The sequence below is a fragment of the Cervus canadensis genome, chromosome 11, assembly GCF_019320065.1.
Source record: "Cervus canadensis isolate Bull #8, Minnesota chromosome 11, ASM1932006v1, whole genome shotgun sequence".
NCBI lineage: Eukaryota > Metazoa > Chordata > Mammalia > Artiodactyla > Cervidae > Cervus > Cervus canadensis.
In genome coordinates, this window is record NC_057396.1 from 46,768,411 (window position 1) to 46,790,925 (window position 22,515).

The 22,515-nt window shown below is 41.2% G+C and overlaps 1 protein-coding gene and 1 non-coding gene across 4 annotated transcripts in view; both read left to right on the forward strand.

Annotated features, from left to right (window-relative positions):
* RNF121 (ring finger protein 121) overlaps positions 1–22,515 on the forward strand; it is a 77,019-nt gene that overhangs the window by 13,897 nt on the left and 40,607 nt on the right. For 2 of the 3 annotated variants that reach the window (XM_043481237.1, XM_043481238.1), the window contains one exon: positions 19,577–19,614. In XM_043481237.1, the coding sequence (XP_043337172.1) occupies positions 19,577–19,614 (38 nt within the window). Of the gene's footprint in view, positions 1–1,168; positions 1,269–19,576; positions 19,615–22,515 lie in introns of those variants that run through there. The other variant, XM_043481239.1, reaches the window with a different exon arrangement.
* Positions 18,618–18,781, forward strand: LOC122450698. Its single transcript, XR_006272195.1, has one exon. It is a non-coding gene; the product is annotated as a U1 spliceosomal RNA (small nuclear RNA).

The following is a 22,515-nucleotide window of genomic DNA, read 5'->3' on the forward strand; positions in this document are numbered from 1 at the left end:
TATTAACCAGTAAATGGATATATAAAATGTATATCCATACAGTGGAAGATTACCTGTCACGAAAAAGGAGTGAACTACTGATACATGCTGAATCATGATACATGGATAATCCTTGAAAACATTATGCCTCGTGTTATGCTACATAAAAGAAGCCAGTCAGTAAAGACAGCATGTTGTGTGACTTCATTTATATGAAGGATCCAGAACAGACAAATCTATAGAGATATAAAGTAAATTAGGGGTTGCTTAGGTCTAGGGACAGGAATGGGGAGTTGGCCAGTGAGCTTTGAGCTTTCTTTATAGTGTGATGGAAATGATTTAAAATAAGATGGCTGTACAACTCTATAAATATATGAACAGTCAAAGAATTGTCCACCTGAGATGGATGCTATGCCTCAATAAAGTCTTAAAAGTAAAAGACCCTTGACCTCAAGATGATTAGAGTCTAGAGATAAAAACAGACTCAGAAACAAGTATTATATTAAATGTAATAAATGTGACCTTAGAGATTTGTGCAAATTGTAAATTTCTGCAGAAGAACAGAGGAGGAAGGGAACTACTCTGCCTGAGGAGATCTACTAGACTCTAAGCTCCTTGAGAGTGAGAGTTTTTATTTATTTATTATTGTATTCCCTGTCTAGAGCATAGCATGATCAGTTAACAGTTGTTGAATGGGTCTGTGATTGAATAAAGTTGGAGAATGTGTCACAAAGGAGGTAATATTTGAGCTGCATCTTAAGGAATAGAAATAGAGAGTGCAGGTCAGGAAAGAATTCTAGGAAGAGAAGACAGCAACATCCAAAGCACTGAGGGAGAGAAAGGGAGGAGCACGTTAGAGTGGTAGGTGGTTGAGTGAGGCTGGAGTAAAAGGCCATTTGTTGGAGGTGTTGAGATAAGTAGCTGGTAGTACTCTTGCCTGGAAAATCCCATGGATGGAGGAGCCTGGTAGACTATAGTCCATGGGGTTGCAAAGAGTCGGACACAACTGAGCGACTTCACCTTTCACTTTGACCTTGTACCAGATTATGAAGTACCTTGTGTGTCATACAAAGGAGTTTGGACCTTAATCCAAAGGCAGTAGAAAATTGTCATAGTTTGTCAGAGTAGGGGGCTGATGCAGTCGGATGGTATCTGATAAAGATCACTGTGGTTGCTTCTGTTCTGGCAGAGAGATCACCTCGAAAGTGACTGCACGTCTAGGAGAGAGCACAAGATAAAGTCTGGACCAAGGAGGTGTGGCAGTGAAAATCTGGAGGGAGATTTCATAGGTGGGTGGATGTGATCAGCACGTGGATATTCCAGACACATGGGCTTTAGGAGTTTCATAGTTCTGTTCTGGAAGGGCTCCTGGAAGAGGTGACATCTGGGTTGGTCTTTAAGGATGGGTAGAAAAGTAGAGTGTATGGAAAGCTGGAGTGCAGGTAGGAAAGAGAGGAGGACCAGGTGGAGAAGAAGCCAGTTGGAGAAATAGAAATTTTATGAGGTAGGAATTGAAGAACCCAGGAAGTGAACATTAAATGCCCCCAAATTTGATGATTGTTGAATGTGAGAGAGGTCATTAAATATTCCTTCTACTTCTGTAGAAATTTGAAAAGTGTCTTTAAAAAAGCTTTCCAGTTCAGCTGGCCTGGAGGATGTGCTTTTCTGGTGATAGTAGGAGGGGTAGGAGTGGTGGGCGGACAGCAGCCACAGCAGTTACTACAGCCAGTGTCTACTCTCCCTCCACTGCCCACAGTGTGCTGTCCATGGCAGGCTTTACAGTTTGACTAAGCATAACCAGTGTCTTCATGGTCCTCAGATGATTTATGAGGTCTGAAAAGTAAGGTAATTGCACTTTAATTAATTGGCCTTGAATTCTTGCTAGGGCTAAGGAGTTGGAGAAGAATGTGAACAAGAAGGAAAGTGGGAGCTACAAATATAGGTAGGCCGTGAAACTTTGGACTTCACATGTTATCCTAATCACGCAGCAGACTGTGGTATCTTTCCCCACAAGACAGAGGCAGCTAGCCTGATGGTTTTGCTGTATTCATTCATTCTTTCAGAAACTAGCTAATCTCTTCTTTCTCTGGGCTTACACAGCATTTTGTTTATGTGTCAGTGGTTATCCTTGTCATATTACGTTTAATAGTCTGTCTCCCCCCTACCCTTTGGACTGTGACTACTGCAAGGGCAAAGGTTGAACTTAGTCATCGCTAATGGTTTGTGGAAGAGTGATGTCTGGCTGCATGGTTGCTCAGTCTCTGACTTGAAAGTGAAAGGTTGTTGCTGAACGATAAGACGCGGGATTCTTGGCCTCCGGAGGAGACGAATTCAATCCGGGGCCAGAGACGAGGCTGGATCGCTCAGAGCTTTTGTGTAATAAAGTTTTATTAAAGTATAGAGAAAGCTTCTGACATAGGCATCAGAAGGGGGCAAAAGAGTACCCCCCTCCTAGTCTTTAGCCGTATGTTATATAGTCACTCACAGTCTGTTAATGAAATGAAAGGAATGTCATAAAATTTAGAATGGCACCAGATAATTCATCCCAGGCCATAAAACGATTGACTTGAATCTTGTAGAAGGGCAGAATACCAACAAATAGTTCCGTTTACATAGATTAGGGGAACAATACCTGAGTAAGTAAGTTAGGCCGTTTGGCAGAACCAACTTGAAGATAGAGTCTGGGGTTCATTAACATAGCTTAAGACAACATTTCCATACGAAAAAGAAATGTATTGGTTAACTCAAAGTTTGAGAGTAGTTAGCTTTAGGTGAGACCAGGTGTCATGGCAACACAGAATGTTAAGAGAAACCTTTTAAATTTGTATAGAGAAGGAAAAACAGATCGCTGGTTTGTTTCTTCCTGCCGTTTAAGAGAGATAAAAATGTCTGGCGCTTACAGCCTCTTTCCTCCATTTGGAGACCCCTGGCCTTCCTGCCTGTTACCCTCTCAAAAGGATCAGTTGAGACCTCTGAAGTGCCAGGTTGTCCTGGTGGATGGGGTTCCAGACTTTAGGGCCCTTTGCATTTAGCAAGTACTTGAAGCCAGGGCAAGAGGCCATCCTCCAAGTGATGGATATTTCTGATGTTTGCATATGGTCGTTGCTTGGTAAATTTTCATTGACTTAATTTGGTAGCATCCTCTTATATCACATCTCACCACACTAGAGGCATTTGCTTTACTTCTGTGGTAACTAAGGAAACTGTGGCAGTCTAGAAAGCCGGAGTATTATAGCTGACTCCAAAGCTTTGGAGTTAGATTTGGCATGAATTATTACAGTATTTTACCTTTAATGGACCTTGAAAATCACTTAAGCCCACCTCCTTGTTTTATATTTGGGGAAACTGAGGCATGGAAAGAAGTGCTTTGTTCGTTGACATATAGCAAGTAAATAGCTATGCCAAATGAGGACTTACAACTTTTTCTTATCCCTGAGGAAGGTAGTTGTTGCTCTGGAGCAATTTCTTGGGGTAAAAAGTGGGAATAAGGTAAAAGCCAAGGAAATAAGACATTCCGCATGGGCTAGTTTTACTATCCAACCTGCCCATGTTCTCCTTTTGTTGGAAACCTGTTTGGGGAAACCAGACTGTCTGCATGTAGCCACATGATAGCCTACTTTTTCATTCTTTCTTCTCTCACTCTGCTTTATTTTTCTTCATAACATTGCTACCAGAAATTATTTCATATTATAAATATATGTTTACTTGCATATTTATTATCTGTCTTCTTCCTTAGATGGTTTTATAAGGGAAGAGACTTTGTTTTATGACTGTCTTGTGCTTGAATGAATGAGCAGGTGAACAGATAACTTTTTGACTGTCCCCAAGATGCCAAGCACATGCTTCCTATAACTTTGCCGTTTGTAGGTCATGACATGTCTGTTGCTTTGTTTGGGATTGATCACTCTTGAATATATCTAAACCTTCCTTAAACACAGAATACACATTATTGGCAAATGACTGTCCAGTAGCCTTATAGTGCTTATATGAGTAGAAAATGAGGTTACCTTATTTTGTGGATTTAGATGGTATAAGATTCAGCCACTTGATCAGTTAAACCCAGTAGAGGACAGAATCTTGGAAGCAGCAGAGCAATGTGACTTGGCAGCCTGGGAGAGAATTCTTGGTGCATAGCTGTGGAGAGACAGCAGGATTCAGGGCTGACTTACCCAGTAGGCACAGTGCCCAGTGGCCCATAAAAATGTCTTAATTTCTTTTAATCAGAAGAGAAAAATGGATATAATCCACCTTGGATTGTACATCTTTATATTAATGCAGTTATAAAATATTTTTTTAAATACTTTAACGATTTTTTATTTTTATTTATTTTTTGGCTGCTCTGGGTCTTCATTGCTGTGCGTGGGCTTTCTCTAGTTGCAGCAAGTGGGCACTGCTCTCTAGTTGCAGTGCATGGGCTTCTCAGTGTAGTGGCTTCTTGTTGCAGAGCACAGGCTCCAGAGTGTGGGCTTCAGTAGTTGCAGCACACAGCCTCAGTAGTTTAGATGCATGGACTTAGTTGCCCCTTGGCATGTGTAATCTCTGCAGAGCAGGAATTGAACCTAGGTTTCCTGCATTGGCAGGCAGATTCTTAACCACTGGACCACCAGGGAAGTCCCTAATATATATATTTTTAATGTAGGAAGAGTTCCACAAAGGCGAAAGTACCTAGGGCTCATGAAAGTCATAATGTGGCCCTCGCATGACCTTGTGGCTGGTCATTGGCTTGGCCATTTGAGGCCCGAAGCTTTGACTCTGTTTTCTTCCTTAAGGTCTGTGATTCTTTCCCCATCACTCCTGTCCCTGTCCCCCATAATGTCATCTCTAGTGAGTGATTTTCTCCTTTATACCTCATCTGTGTGTTTTGTAAAATGGAGAGTTGTGCTCCGTCTACTGAGTAAATTCATGCTTTTAAAACAGCCTAATTGTTTTATTTTTTACATGTCTTTGCAAGGGCAGGAAAAAATGTCTGGTGCATCTTTGTATCTCCATGCCTAGCCCAGAACCTACACATTTAGTACAGGAGTGCTTTAAATGAGAGTTGAGTAAATGAATAAATGTATCAGACTTCACAGATAGCGTCAGAGGCTTTCTTTTCTTTCTCTATAGTATGCTTTACATATATTCTTTCAGTTCAGTCGCTCAGTCGTGTCCGACTCTTTGCAACCCCATGAATCGCAGCATGCCAGGCCTCCCTATAGTTTACCCAAACTCATGTCTGTTGAGTCGGTGATGCCATCCACCCATCTCATCCTCTGTCATCCCCTTCTCCTCCTGCCCTCAATCTTTCCCAGCATCAGGGTCTTTTCAAATGAGTCAGCTCTTCACATCAGGTGGCCAAAGTATTGAAGTTTCAGCTTCAACATCAGTCCTTCTAATGAACACCCAGGACTGATCTCCTTTAGGATGGACTGGTTGGATCTCTTTGCAGTCCAAGGGACTCTTCAAGAGTTCTCCAACACCACAGTTCAAAAGCATCAATCCTTTGGTGATCAGCTTTCTTTACAGTCCAACTCTCATGTCCATACATGACTACTGGAAAAACCATAGCCTTGACTAGACAGACCTTTGTTGACAAAGTAATGTCTCTGCTTTTTAATATGCTGTCAAGATTGGTCATAACTTTCCTTCCAAGGAGTAAGCATCTTTTAATTTCATGTCTGCAATCACTATCTGCAGTGATTTTGGAGCCCCCCAAAATAAAGTCAGCCACTGTTTCCCCATCTATTTGCCGTGAAGTAATGGGACTGGATGCCATGATCTTAGTTTTCTGAATGTTGAGCTTTAAGCCAACTTTTTCACTCTCCTCTTTCACTTTCATCAAGAGGCTCTTTAGTTCTTCTTCACTTTCTGCCATAAAGGTGGTGTCATCTGCATATCTGAGGTTATTTATATTTCTCCTGGCAATGTTGATTCCAGCTTGTGCTTCCTCCAGCCCAACGTTTCTCATGATGTACTCTGCATATAAGTTAAATAAACAGGGTGACAATATACAGCCTTGACAGTATACTCCTTTTCCTATTTGGAACCAGTCTGTTGTTCCATGTCCAGTTCTAACTGTTGCTTCCTGACCTGCATACAGGTTTCTCAAGAGGCAGGTCAGGTGGTCTGGTATTCCCATCTCTTTCAGAATTTTCCACAGTTTATTATGATCCACACAGTCAAAGGCTTTAACATAGTCAATAAAGGAGAAATAGATGTTTTTCTGGAACTCTCTTGCTTTTTTGATGATTCAGAGGATGTTGGCAATTTGATCTCTGGTTCCTCTGCCTTTTCTAAAACCAGCTTGAACATCTGGAAGTTCACGGTTCACGTACTGTTGAAGTCTGGCTTGGAGAATTTTGAGCATTACTTTATTAGCCTGTGAGATGGGTACAATTGTGCAATAGTTTGAGCATTCTTTGGCATTGCCCATCTTTAGGATTGGAGTAAAACTGACCTTTTCCAGTCCTGTGGCCACTGCTGAGTTTTCCAAATTTGCTGGCATATTGAGTGCAGCACTTTCACAGCATCATCTTTCAGGATTTGAAACAGCTCAACTGGAATTCCATCACCTCCACTAGTTTTGTCTGTAGTGATGCTTCCTAAGGCCCACTTGACTTCACATTCCAGGATGTCTGGCTCTAGGTGAGTGATCACACCATTGTGATTATCTGGGTCATGAAGATCTTTTTTGTATAGTTCTTCTGTGTATTCTTGCCCCCTCTTCTTAATATCTTCTGCTTCTGTTAGGTCCCTACCATTTCTGTCCTTTATTGAGCCCATCTTTGCATAGAATATTCCCTTGGTATTTCTGATTTTCTTGAAGAGATCTCTCGTCTTTCCCACTCGGTTGTTTTCCTCTATTTCTTTGCACTGATCGCTGAGGAAAGCTTTCTTGTCTCCTTGCTATTCTTTGGAACTCTGCATTCAAATAGGTATATCTTTCCTTTTCTCCTTTGCTTTTTGCTTCTCTTCTTTTCACAGCTCTTTGTAAGGCCTCCTCAGACAGCCGTTTTGCTTTTTTGCATTTCTTTTTCTTGGGGATGGTCTTGATCCCTGTCTCCTGTACAGTGTCACAAACCTCCATCCATAGTTCATCAGGCACTCTTATCAGATCTAGTCCCTTAAATCTATTTCTCACTTCCATTGTATAATCATAAGGGATTTGATTTAGCCCATACCTGATTGGGCTAGTGGTTTTCCCCCACTTTCTTCAATTTAAGTCTGAATTTGGCAATAAGGAGTTCGTGATCTGAGCCACAGTCAGCTCCCGGTCTTGTTTTTGCTGACTGTATAGAGCTTCTCCATCTTTGGCTGCAAAGAATATAATCAATCTGATTTTGGTGTTGGCCATCTGGTGATGTCCATGTGTGGAGTCTTCTCTTGTGTTGTTGGAAGAGGGTGTTTGCTATGACCAGTGTGTTCTCTTGGCAAAACTGTATTAGCCATTGCCCTGCTTTATTCTGTACTCCAAGGCCAAATTTGCCTCTTACTCCAGATGTTTCTTGACTTCCTACTTTTGCATTCCAGTCCCCTATAATGAAAAGGACATTTTTTTTTGGTGTTAGTTCTAAAAGGTCTTGTATTGTATATATGGTATTATGTATTTCCAGCTATCTTTTCAGAGGTTCTGTCAGCAAAATACATAGAGCTATGTGGACACTTAAGAAAATAATGTGGGAATCAAGGGTGTTGCACCATCTTAGAGAGTTGAATTAAGAGCCAGTGTGTACAGTCAGGTTCACAGGGGAAATGAATAATCTTTTTAGCAAGTCATGCTGAGACAGCTAGATAGCCACAGGCAGAAGAATGAAGTTGGACCCCCTCCATCGCACCATATAAAAAAATTGACTCAAAACAGGCCAATGAGGGGGGGGCATACAAATGACCTAAATGTAATAACTAATAATACAGAACTCTTAGAAGAAAAGCTAGTCATAAATCACTATCAAATTAGACAGTAGTTTCTTAGATATGACACCAAAAGCAAAAGCAGTGAAACCAAAAGGAAATTGTACTTCATTAAAATGAAAAACTTTTGTATTGCAAAGGACAACACCAGAAAAAGTAAAAAGGCAACCCACGGAATGGGAGAAGGGGACTTACCTGGTGGCTCAGATGGTAAAGAATCCGCCTGCAGTGCATGAGACCTGGGTTCGATCCCTGGGTTGGGAAGATCTCCTGGAGGAGGGCATGGCAACCCTCTCCATTATTCTTGCCTGGCGAATTCCATGGACAGAGGAGCCTGGCGGGCTACAGTCCATGGGGTCGCAAAGAGTCGGACACGACTGAGCAACTGAGCATGGCACAGAATGAGAGAAAATACTTGCAGGTCATATATCAGAGACTTTATATCCTGAATATATAAAAAAAACCATTTATAACTCAACAATAAAAATATAAATAACCTACTTTTAAAAAATGGACAGAAGGGTTCCAATATGGCATGTAAGAAGCTTGGAAATCACTATTCTGTCCTAAGAACAAGTAAAAAGCTGAAAAAACTGAAAAATCAACAATTCTTAGATCTTTAAAAAAGTGAGGTCATAGGACGAAGACAAACTGCTGGCCTGAATCACAACTTACAGAAGCAGAAACCTCTGTGGGAACCAGTATTGGAGCAGGGAAACCTGGATTGTAATAAATTGCTGGAGGCTCAGTGTGGACAACTCAAAGTTAAAAACTCCACAGGTACTCATAGTTATTCAGGGCCCCCACAATGACCTTCCAGGTATCTGGCAGGTTCTCACATTGAGTACTGAGAAAAATCCCTTTGTGCTTTTGTGGGTGGCAGGGCAGGGAAAGAACCTTTTAAAAATACTACAGAGCATTCTGTTCTTAAGATCTGCCATCAGGGGAAACTGTTTAACTATAGTCTAACCTTTTGGGGTTTTATCACAGCCTGACTGATCTAGGGGAAAGAAAATACCCATCTCTAACCAGTTCTAGCTTTTCATGTTGGATAAGGGAAATCCCCAACTCCAGTCCTCTTAAGCCATTGTGTCCCACCTAAGAGGGGTGGGTGAGGCACTGCCAAGCGCTTGTGAAGTTCACATTCCAGAGGCACAGACTCACTAAAAGACTGAAACCCAGTCATAGAACTCTAGAAGGCTGCTCCTCCCCAGCATCCTACCACCACTGTACTAAAGCCCTATTTATAGAAATTCCTTTTACCTGGTATATCATACCCAGCTATCAAAGAATTGCAAGGTATACTAAAAGGCAAAATACACACTTTGAAGAGACAGACCAAGTATCAGAATTAGACCCATTTTTGGCAGGCATATATATACCCCTGGTGGCTCAGATGGTAAAGCATCTGCTTGCAGTGCGGCAGACCCGGGTTCGATCCCTGGGTTGGGAAGATTCCCTGGAGAAGGAAATGGCAACCCACTCCAGTACTCTTGCCTGGAAAATTCCATGGACTGAGGAGCCTGGTGGGCTACAGTCCATGGGGTTGCAAAGAGTTGGACACGACTAAGCGACTTCACTTCACTGGCAGGGATGTTGGGATTACTAGACCAGGAATTTAAAATAATTTTGATTACTGTGCTAAGTAATGCTCAAATGGATAAACTAGACAACATGCAAGAACAACTGGGCATTATACGCAGATAAATTTAAATTCTAAGAAGGAATCAAAAAGAAATGTTTAGAGATCGAAAACAACGTGACAGAAATGAAAAATGCCTTTGATGGGCTTATCAATAGACTAGATAAGGCCAAAGAAAGAATCTCCGAGCTTGAGAATATTTCAGTAGAAATTTATAAAAGTTAAAAAAATTTTTAAAAAAAGACTTGAAAAAAACAATATCCAAGAACGGTGGGACAACTACAAAAGTAAGGGTGTGCTGTTATGGTCTGAATGTTTGTGTTCCCCATAAATTCATATATTGAAATCCTAATCCTAAAGGTATTGGTGTTAGGAGATGGGGCTTTTAGGAAGTGATTAGGTCCTGAAGGCAGAACCCTCATAATTGAAATCTGTGCCCTTACAAAAGAGGCCCTTCAGAGTTTCCTAACCCCTTCCAGCTTGTGCTTGATCCTGGATTTTCACCCTTCAGAAATGTGAGAAGTCAATGTTTGTTGTTTATAAGCCACCTAGTCAATGATACTTTGTTATAGTGACCTGAATAGGCAAGAGACAGATGCATCATGGGAATACCAGGAGGAGGAGGAGAGAAACAAAAGAAATATTTTAATCAATAATGACTGAGAATCTTCCCAAGTTAATGTCAGACACCAAACCACTGATGCAGGAAGTTCAGAAAACACCAAGCAGGATAAATGCTAACACTGTGCCTCCCCCTCTGCCCCCACACTCCGCCGCCACTAGGCATATCATTTTTCAAATCATAGAAAATCAGAGACAAAAAAATTCTGAAAGAAGCCAGCAGAGAAAACACTTTACCTATAGAAGAGCAAAGACAAACCCCCATCAGCCTAGATTTCTGTATCCTGAAAATCAGCCTTCAAAAGAGGAGAAATAGGATCTCCCTGATGGTCCAGCGGTTAAGAATCCACCTGCCAGTGCACGGGACACAGATTCAATCCCTGGTCTGGGAAGATTCCACATGCCGGGGAGCAGCTAAGCTGGTGCACCACGACTTTTGAGCCCATGTTTCACAAGAGAAGCATCCACATTAAGAAGCCTGTGCACCACAACTAGAGTAGCCCCAGCTCACTGGAACTAGAGAAAGCCTGTATGCAGCAACAAAGACCCAAATAAAAAAATTTAAAAAGACAGTCAAAAATAGAGCAAATTTGTTGCTAGTAGGCTGTCTTGCTTCCGGTGGCACTAGTGGTAAAGAATCCACCTGCCAGTGCCGAGATTCAAGAGACTCGGGTTTGATCCCTGCATCAGGAAGGTAGCCTGGAGAAGGAAGTGGCAACCCACTCCGGTATTCTTGCCTGGAAAGTCCCATGGGCAGAGGAGCCTGGCGGGCTACCGTCCACAGTGTGGCAAAGGGTCAGACATGACTGAGCACATACGGAAGCTTGTCTTTCAAGAAATATTAAACGTTGTTTAGAGAGAGGAAAATAAGAGCGGTCAGAACCTCAGATCTACCTAAACAAAGGAAAAGCATTGGAAAGGGAGTAAGTGAAAGTAGACTGAAAAAACATTTATTTTGCTAATTCTTCTTTTAATTGTAAATTTTATTGTATCTTAAATGTCATTTTCCACATGTTCTTTGCTAATATAGAAATATAACTTTTGTGTGTATGTTTATATTCTGCCACCTTGCTGAACGCTGTTATTTTAGAATTTTTTTTCATAGATTCTTTGGGATTTTCTGTGTAGGCCATCATGTCATCTGCAAATAAGGACAGTTTTATTTCTTTCTAATCTGTACCTTTTATCACTTTATTTTGCTGGCCAGAAACTTCAGTGTATGTTGAATAGTAGTGGTGAGGGTGGACATCCTGACATTATTTCTGATCTTAGGGGAAAAGCATTCAGTCTTTCACCATTAAATATATAAGCTATAGGAATTTTGTAGTTGCTCTTTTAGTTTACAAGTTGTTGATTGATATAACAGTGAATAGTTTTTTGAAAGCTGTAATACCGACACTACATTTGACTGCATATGCTTGTGTATGTATGTGTATTTATGGATAAGTGAAATGAATGACAGCAGTGATACAAAGGATGAGAGGAGGAATTAAGATTGTTTTGTTGTTATAAGGTATCACACTATGTCACGTGATACAGTATTATTTGAAAGTAGATTTTAGTATTTATGTATACTGCAAATTCTAGAGCAACCTCAAAGAAGTAAAAAGTGTAGGGAATTCCATGGTGGTCCAGTGGTCACAACTCTGTGCTCTCACTGCTGATGGCCCAGGTTTAATCCCTGGTTGGGGAACTAAGATCCCACAGACTGCACAGTGTGGTCAAAAAAAAAGGTATAATTGATAAGCTAAGAAAGGAAAGGAAATGTAATCATATAATATTTCCAGTTAAAACTACAAAAGGCAGAAAAAGAAGACAAAAATAGAAACAGATAAGGGCAACACATGGAAAACAGTAACAAATATAGTAAATATTAATCCAACTGTATCAATAATCACTTTGAACATTAGTTGTTTAAATGCATCAATTACAAGAGATTGTCAGGAAAAAAGATTGTCAGGGACTTCCCTGGTGGTTCAATGGTTAAGAATCCACCCTCCAGTGCAGAGCATGCAGGTTAAATCTCTGGTTGGGGAACTGAGATGCCACGTGTGTGTGTGTTTGCAGTTGTGTCCGATCCTTTATGACCCCATGGACTGTGGCCCACCAGGCTGCTCTGTCCGTGGAGTTTTCCAGGCAAGAAATACTCGAGTGGGTTGTCATTTACTCTTCCAGGGGATCTTCCCAACCCAGGGATTGAACCCATGTCTCTTGCATCTCCTGCATTGGCAGGCAGATTCTTTACCACTGAGCCACCTGGGAAGCCCAGGATCCCACATGCCACAACTAAGACCTGAAACAGCCATAAATAAATAGACAAAGAAATAAAGGACCATTATCCAAAATATACAAAGAACTGTTTCAACTCAGTAATAAGAAGAAAACCTGTTTAAAAAGTAATCTAGAGACTTTAACATACTGCCCACCAAAGAAGATATATAGATAGAAAATAAGCGTATGAAAGATGTCCCACCTCATGTAGTCAGCGAAATTCAAATTAAAACAGCATGAGATACCACTACACACCTACTAGAATCATCAGAATCTGAGACAGTGACACTACCAAATACTGGGAGAATGTGGAGCAACGGGAACTGTCATTCATTTCTGGTGGGAATGCAAGATAATATCTTCCATCAAACTTTGGAAGGTAGATTGGCGGTTTCTTGCAAAACTAAACTTAACTATTACCATACCATATCCAGGAGTTGTGCTCCTTAGTATATCCCCAAAGGAGCTGAAAATGTATGTTCATACAGAAACTTGTACACACATCTTTATAGCAGCTTAATTCGTAATTGCCAAAATTTGGAAGCAACCAAGATGTCTTTTGCTTCCCAGGTGGCCCAGTGGTAAAGAATCTGCCTGACAGTGCAGGAGACAAAGAGACACATATTCAATCCCTACATTGGGAAGATCCCCTGGAGTAGGAAATGACAGCCCATTCCAGTATTCTTGCCTGGAAAATTCCATGGACAGAGGAGCATGGCAAGCTGTAGTTCCGGGGGTTGCAGAGTCGGGCATGACTGAGTGACTCAGCACACACATAGTGTCTTAGTAGGCGAATGGATAAATAAACTGTGGTACTTCTAGGCAGTGGAATTTTATTCAGTACTAAAAACAGAAATGAGCTCTTAAACCATGAAAATACATGGAGGAATATTAAATGCATGTTACTAAGTGAAAGAAGCCAATGTGAAAAGGCTATGTACTACATGATTTCAACTTTATGGAAAAGGTGATACTATGGAGATGGTAAAAAGAGTAGTGGTTGCTAGGGATTAGGGAGGATGGAGGGATGAATAAGAGGAGCACAGAGAATTTTTAGGTCCGTAAGACTACTCTTCATGATACTCTTGTTTATGGATACGTGTCCATAAGAATGTTATGTTTGTCCTAGCCTATAGAATGTACATCAGTAGTGAACTCTGAGTTAAACTATGGACTTTGGGTGATATGTCAATGTAGGTTCCTCAGTTGGCACAAAGATACTTCTCTGATGAGGGATGTTGGTGGGGGAGGCTGTGCATATTGAGGAGCAGGGAGCATATGGAAAATTCTGCTTCCCACTCAGTTTTGTTGTGAACCTAAAAGTGAAGTCGCTCAGTTGTGTCTGACTCTTTGTGACCCCATGGACTATAGCCTACCAGACTCCTCCATCCATGGGATTTTCCAGGCAAGATGCTGGAGTGGGTTGCCATTTCCTTCTCCAGGAGATCTTCCTGACCCAGGGGTTGAACCTGGAAGACAATGGCACCCCACTCCAGTACCCTTGCCTGGAGAATCCCATGGACGGAAGAGCCTGGTAGGCTGCAGTCCATGGGGTCACTAAGAGTTGGACACGACTGAGCGACTTCCCTTTCACTTTTCACTTTGATGCATTGGAGAAGGAAATGGCAACCCCCTCCAGTGTTCTTGCCTGGAGAATCCCAGGGACGGAGGAGCCTGGTGGGCTGCCGTCTATGGGGTCGCAGAGTCGGACACGACTGAGGTGACGCAGCAGCAGCAGCAGCTCCTGCATTGTAGGCAGACTCTTTACTGTCTGAGCCACCAGGGAAGTTTGTGAACCTAAAACTGCTGGGGGAAAAGTCTATTTTTAAGGAGTGGATGAAGAATCTGGATAAACTTTTCTCCAAAGAAGATACATGAATGGCTGATAGTCATATGACAAGGTGCTCAATGTCGTTATACATCAGAGGAATGCAAAATCAAAATCACATTAATCTACCATTTCACACCCAGTGGGATGCTTTTTACCAAAAAGATAATACCAAGTGTTGTCAATGATGTGGAGGAATTGGAACTCTCATGCACTGCTGGTGGGCATGTAAAATGGTGCAACTGCTGTGGAAAACAGGGTGGCAGTTCTTCCAAAGGTTAGGCATAGAGTTACCATATAACCAGACAGTTCCACTACTAAATAATGCTCAAGCGAAATGAAATCATGTCTGTATAAAAACTTGTAAGTGAATGTTCATAACAGCATTATTTATAATAGCACAAAGCTGTAAACAGGGCAAATGTCCATCAGCTGATGAATGGGCAAAGAAAATATTGTATATCCATAGAATATAGTATTATTTGGCAGTAAAAAGGAATGACTATAATATCTGTAGCAACACTGAAAATATGCTAAGCGAAAGAAGCCATTCCCTAAAGACCACATACTGTCAAATCTTATTTATATGAAATGTAATGAATGAATGTAATGAATGTATATGTATATGAATGTGATGAAATGAAATGCCTAGAATAGGCAAATGTGTAGATAGAGATCGAAATTAAATTAAATTAGTGGTTTCTTGGGCTGAGGGATGTTGCAGAGTGATGGCTGACTGGTATATGGTTTCATTTTGAGAATGGTAAAAACGTTCTAAATTTAAATAGCAGTAATGGTAGCACAACTCTGCATATACTGAAAACAGTGACTAGCACATTTTAAATGGGTGAATTATATGCTATGTGAATTAGATCTCAGAAAAGCTGTTAACAAAAGCAGTTTAGGTGCGTGGAGGTGTGTGACTGTAGAACAGACTGAATGTGAGTGCTGGAATGCAATAGCAGTGCTTTTATGTGCATGTGAATTACCCGGGTATCTTATTAAATGCAACTTCTGATCCAGGAGGTCTGGGATGGATTCTGAAGCCTCTGTTTTTAAGCTCTCAGGGTGCTGATGCTTCTGGACTGTGGCTCATGCTCAAAGCAGTGAAGATTTTTTTTTTCCCCTTCAGTGAGTGGGGTCAGTCTAATAGGCCTTTCTGGATCCAGGAGGATTTGGCTAACATTTTGCAGGAAGGGAGAATGTGGTTTGGTAGAAGAGAAGGGCTGAAGGGACAAACTAATTGGTCTGTGTAAAGACTCAAGAGACCCCAGAGTATCAGTATTTGTGGGGGACAGAGGCCTGCTTGTGGGATTACACTGGTGGATCCAGCTGTGTTTTGCACCTGAGAAAATATATCAGTCAACTGCAGATCCTTTTTCATTTTTGTGAAATTTTATCTTGTCTTCTGCCTGACATTTTTGGTTTAACTTCTTTCAAATCTGGACTTTGGTAGATTTACATAACTAGAAACTTTGTGAAATCCTAGGAGAGTAGTGATTGATTGTCAAAAAGACATTCTGTGTATGAGTCTTAGGAGTGGAATATGGGCCTATCAGTCCTACCCTGAGAGCCTGCCTAATTAGCTACCTGAGCCTGGACAGGGGACATGAATGACTTAATGCTTAGCCCCAGATGAATAAACTCATTAGTTAGGGGAAAAATGCAAATGTATTTCTAGGGTACAGCTTACTTACAGATATAGCTTATAGCTTTCCTTGTTTTTCCACTTGAGCTGGATGACTGGTTTGGATATAATCTTTAAAATCTTTTGGTTCAGGATGGAAATATTAAAGCCACATCATTTCTTGACTCTTAGCATTACTCCACTCCAGTACTCGTACTACTCCACGAAATGCTAAATGGTCCTTTAAGCACCAGGTCTAGTCTCAGCTTAAGAGCTTGCCCTTCTGAGCTTTCCCTGAGGCCCTGAAAGCATCACTGCCCTGTGCTTCACCAACATTCAGTTCCCTGGCCTCTCCAAGTACTTTGTAAAATACACTCAGGAGATTAAAGTTCGATCCCTAAGTTGGGAAGATTCCCTTGAGAAGGGCATGGCAACTCACTTCTGTATTCTTGCCTGGAAAATTCCATGGACAGAGGACTGTGATGGGCTACAGTCCATGGGGTCGCAAAGAGTTGGACATGACTTAGCAACTGAGCACATACGCTCCTAGGAGGAAAGGCAGTGAAATCATTTGCAATATAATACTAGTATATTCTCACAGCCCCACAATGAAGTCAGAAGACAATCTATTTTCCAGTGAGAGATACTTTAAGGCACAAACAGTAGCATGCTTGACCACTGTCTCACAGAGAGGTGTCCCCATGCCTGGCCCGGTTCTCTGGATCTTCCTTGTTTTCCATTCAACAGACTTGTCTTGCTTTTTTGAACATGTAGTTGTGTTGTGTTGTTTTGTTTTGACATGCAGTTATTTATTTTTTATTTTTTTTATTTATTTTGTTTTTTATCATTTATTTTTATTAGTTGGAGGCTAATTACTTTACAATATTGTAGTGGTTTTTGCCATACATTGACATGTATCAACCATGGATTTACATGTGTTCGCCATCCCGATCCCCCCTCCCGCCTCCCTCCCCACCCCATCCCTCTGGGTCTTCCCAGTGCACCAGCCCTGAGCACTTGTCTCATGCATCCAACCTGGGCTGGCGATCTGTTTCACCCTTGATAGTATACTTGTTTCAATGCTATTCTCTCAGAACATCCCAGTCCCGCCTTCTCCCACAGAGTCCAAAAGTCTGTTCTGTACATCTGTGTCTCTTTTTCTGTTTTGCATATAGGGTTATCGTTACCATCTTTTAAAATTCCATATATATGCGTTAGTATAGTGTATTGGTCTTTATCTTTCTGGCTTATTTCACTCTGTATAATGGGCTCCAGTTTCATCCATCTCATTAGAACTGATTCAAATGAATTCTTTTTAATGGCTGAGTAATATTCCATGGTGTATATGTACCACAGCTTCCTTATCCATTCGTCTGCTGATGGGCATCTAGGTTGCTTCCATGTCCTGGCTATTATAAACAGTGCTGTGATGAACATTGGGGTGTACGTGTCTCTTTCAGATCTGGTTTCCTCGGTGTGTATGCCCAGGAGTAGGATTGCTGTGTCATATGGCAGTTGTATTTCCAGTTTTTTAAGGAATCTCCACACTGTTCTCCATAGTGGCTGTACTAGTTTGCATTCCCACCAACAGTGTAAGAGAGTTACCTTTTCTCCACACCCTCTCCAGCATTTGTTGCTTGACATGCAGTTTTTTAAAGCATGATTTCTAGGTGCCTCCAGAAAACAAATACTTATTTCCCAGATGCTCATTAGGTATTTTTCAAGTGTTTGTTTACATCCTCATTTAAGCATCTCCAGGTAGGATGCTGGTTTGTCAGCATACTTACTTATTATTCCTCTTGGAAGGAATTCTGTTCAATTCCATAAGTTCTCATTGAGTGTTTAATATATGCTCAGCTCTGCTGTTCTTGAAAGACACAAAAGCAGTGTATTCTCCTTAGCTCTGTGAGATTATCTAGAATGGGAGCAAGAGAAACATAAGCAGGACTTGGCCTAGGGTGAAGCATACAAAGTGCAGGGCACAGACTTGAAGGAGGCACTCACCCTTAAGGTCATGCAAGTGCAGGGTCAGTACCTGAAAATGTGTGCCTCTGTAAATTTTGAGTCCTCGATGCCTTGCTTATGTCACCCTGGCCCTGGCCCTGGATTTAAGCAGCAGTTAGATCACTTGGAAAGCATATCTAAGATAATGTAAGACTGTGGTTCTAAATTGTCTGCTCAGGTGCCACCCAGCTGGGCCTTTCCATTTCCTACATCTACTTGTCCTCTCTTGGAGAGGACCTCTGACCTTTCAGGGAGATGAAGGGCTGAGTCAGGTCACTTGAATAAATTCTGTGAGACAGTGTAAAGTAGGACAAGGGGGTGGTTGATTTCATTACCTTTGTTGGCTATGGGAAGCCTTGGGATATTGTTTCTCTCTTCCTCTCTCTCTTCCCCTGTTCTCCCTACCGTCCTATCCCTCCCCTTTTTCTTTTTCTCCCTTTCCTTTCTTTCCTCCCTTTCCTTCCTTCCCTAGATGGGATATGTAGAAACCAGAAACCCCTCCTTAAGCAATGGTGAACATTCCCAGTGCACACACGTAAAAGATGCATGGTAAATATGTACCAATTTACTTAGTAGCAGAGTGGAGTTCTGCCCATTTTACTTCAAACATTCCACTTAAGGTACTTTTCTGAAGTTATCAGAGGAACAGTGGGAAACTGGGTCTTGAACTTCATAAGTGCTAAAGGAATATATGTTTATTGATTCCTCTGAGTGTTTATGAGGGCTTTTCTTCTCTACATCAAAAAGCATTTTCAATACTTACCTGGCAGGGGAGATACCATGATCACAAAGGTGGTTTTCCCAGGGCGAGGCTTATCCATTGCACTCCGGATGTGCTGACCTCTGCGATTTCCCCAAATGTGGGAAACTCGACTGCATAATTTGTGGTAGTGGGGGACTGCGTTCACGCTTTCCCCTGAAAGAAAAAAAGAGGGAAAAAAAAGGCATTTTCAGCTCAGTTCAATGTAAGAACATATTGAGTGACTTATGTCCTGAGGTTTGGGTTTTCTTCCATATGGCTACAAGGGAGTAGAAGACTTCAGTTCTGAACTCAAAGAATTTAGTATTATTCTGTTGTTCATTCGCTCTGTTGTGTCCGACTCTTTGTGACCCCATGGACTGCAGCATGCCAGGCTTCCCTGTCCTTCACCATCTCCTGGAGTTTGTTCAAACTCATATCCATTGAGTCAGTGATGCAATCCCACCACTTTTCTAGTGTTATTCTAGAGCAGTGGTTTTTCACCTGGGGGCAGTTTTTCATCCCCCAAGGGACAGTTGATAATATCTGTAGACTTTTTTGGTTGTTGTATCTGTGAAGATGCTACTGGCACCTATGGGTAGAGGCCAGGGATGCCTATACATTATACAATCTACAAAACACCCCCTTCCCAAACAACCCAGAGAATTAACCAGTCCCAGACTATCACTAGTGTCCAGGTTTAAGAAATCCTGCTATAAAAGGGTAAGACTAACAAATAGAACTGGAGCTTTGCGGTTGGAAGGTCATACCACTGACAGCAGAACAGGGACTGATGCTTAGTCTAAGGAGGCCAATTAGAGTCAGATGGTGTTATATGACAGAATATTTTATCGAGCTTCATATCCCACAAATCCTGATTCATACTTTTAACGCTAGCAAATGTGTGATCCCTGTATGTTGGGCAGGAACAGTTCTAAGACAGTAATGGATGTTTATGGTGGTGTCTTTCTACAGGTGGATATGTCAGAACTCTCTCCAGAGGAGCAATGGAAGTAAGTGTGACAGAACGGGCCCCTCATGGTGGGAACCATAGATTAATCCTACTGATAGAGTTGGATACCTGCCCTTTTTGCTTCCTTGTCTGCAGGAGGCAGTGACCTGTGACGAGGAGGACAGGTCATTTGAGATCTTTCCCAGTATTTGAATCACTCCTGGGTAGCTCCCTCAATCCTTAGGAGTAAATAGATAATTGCACCAAACCATCCATCTGGGTTTGAATACTACTTCTGCCATTTCCTAGTGATGTGATCTTGGGCAAGTTTACTTCATATTACCTTAGTTTGTCCAATTTGTAAAATGAGGAAAACTACAGTATCCATAATAGAGTTGTTGTGAACATTAATAATTGTGAAATTCTTAGAACAGTGCCTGGCATGTGGTAAACTTCCAGTAAGTGTTACCTGTTTTGAGGATGGTTATCATCATTAGCATCATCATTATCTGGGAACCAGGGCAGAGAGCTCTGTTTGAGAAAATGGGAGATGTATCTTCTGATCTCACATCTGCTACTAACTTGCTTTGTAACCAGAGTGAGTCAACAAATATCTTATTGTCATTATTTCTCCTCAGTAAATGAGTTTCAAGAGTGCTTATCCCTCAAACTTCACAAGGTAGCTGACCAATGAGCTGAAATCAACCCAGTGAAGTTTTAATAGTGAGAAAAAAGCACTTCATTTAGAGGAAAACTATTGATGATAAAAATATAGAATGGCAAAGATAGTGACTCAAATGACAAGATTTTAGGTGACTTTAAGTGTAATATGCGCCAGTTCTATACCTGAGCTACCAAAATATTCCACATTTTGGAACGTGTTCATTGAAAGTATGCTATCTGCCTTAAGGGAAGTAACAGTAGTACTGTGTTCTATTTTGCTGAGTCCACACTGATTGTATTGTAAATACTACACATTAAAAGATCTTTAGCTAAATACATCTAGAAGGCATTCAGAATTAATGGTCTTCACATTATGTTATATGCATGTTTAAAAGATTTAGAACTGTTAGCCTAAAAGGGCCCAGGAAAATGGTGGTAAGAACAGGATTTTTTTTTTAAGGAATTAAAACAAAATTATTTATTCATATTTATTTTTGGTTGTGCTGGGTCTTCTTTGCTGCAAGGGCCTTTTCTCTCGTTCCAGCAAGCAGGGACTACTTTCTAGTTTGCAGTGGCTTCACTTGTTGCGAAGCATGGCTCTAGGCCATGGACTTCAGTAGTTGCAGCTCTGGGACTCTAGAGTGCAGGCTTAGTAGTTGTGGACAGGCTTAGTTGCTTCGTGGCATCCGGGATCTTCCCAGATCAGAGATTGAACCTGTTTCTCCTGCATTAGGAGGTGGATTCTTTACCACTGAACCACCAGGGAAGCCTGGTTTTGTTTTTTGTTTTTTTTAATAATACTATGACAAATATTTGAAGGGGCAGCATTGGGAAAGAGAGAGTGGATATGTTCCAGAGCATAGAATTAAGTCTGAAGGATTGATGCTGTAGTAAGATAGATTTTATCTCATTATCAGAAACATCATTAAAATAATCGTGTATATTGGAACTTCCCTGGTGGTCCATTGACTAAGGCTTCATACTCCCAATGTAGGAGACCCAGGTTCAATCCGTGATGAGGGAATTAGTTCTCACATGCCACATCTAAGATCTGGGGCAGATAAATAAATACTAAAAAAAAAAAAAAAAATCATATATTGTGAGATACTGAGCTTCCTGCTTCTTAAAGCATTAGAATTTTACTCCTTCATAGGCACATATGAGTACTAAAAATGTGTCAGACACTGCTGGTTCTAAATAGGTTACTTTAAGAGACATATATTCTCAGCCAATGGAGGTATTCCAACACAGGATTGCAAATTTGAGCTAGATGACTTCTATTTTTTCTCAATCCTTTCTTTGATTTCTTGTACACATTCAATCAGTTATATACTGTCTGAAAATAGGAAACTTATCTTTTATTGTCTTTATAACTCCCCACAGCCCATAGGTTTTTAAATATCCATTGCCCTTTTAGTTTGGGCAACAAATAATCCTATGAGGGAGGCAGAAAAGATATAGACTCCTTTTGATAGATGAAGAAATTGTGGTGAAGAGATGTACATTCTCTTGGCTAAGATCACATAGGTGTTTCTGAACCTAAGTTTCTGACTTCTCCCTGTATTAATATATTTTGTCAGATTCTCCCACCTAGGATAACAATTTATGTAAGATTAACCCTTAGGTACTGTGGCTGCCTGGCTGGCTGACATTTGGCTGCCTACCAAATCTTCCCACCTAATGTTTTATTATATTATGAAAAATCTCCTGTACAGAAAAGTTGAAAGAATTGTACAGTGAACACCCTTGTACCTACCACCTAGAATCTACAACTAACTTTTTGCTATATTTCTTTATGATTTATCTGTCTATAATGCATCCCACTGGTGGTTCTTGTTTAGTCTCTCATTGCCCTTGGGAATTCCATGAAGATACATACTATTTATGTGTCCTTTCCCTTTCTCCCTGATACTCTCTGGTATGGAGAACTTGCTGGGTGGAGATGGAAATGGCAACCCACTCCAGTGTCCTTGCCAGGAGAATACTATGGACAGAGAAGCCTGGCAGGCTACAGTCCATGGGGTCACAGAGTTGGACACAACAGAGCGACTAAACCCCCACCATCACCACCATGAAGAACTTGCACCAAAACTCCTGACCACAGGTTACATTTGTATTCAGTTTTCTAATTCCTTTATTCCTCTCCGTTAACTGACTCTGACCCAGAATGGTAGGATTGACTTTTCTGTTCTCAGAGGAAACTTTTTGCCTGTATTGGCCAAGGGAATCACTCTCTGCCAATCCTCAAGACAAGAGAATGCCAGCCTTGGATTAAATAAGAGTTTCTAGCTTTTCTGTC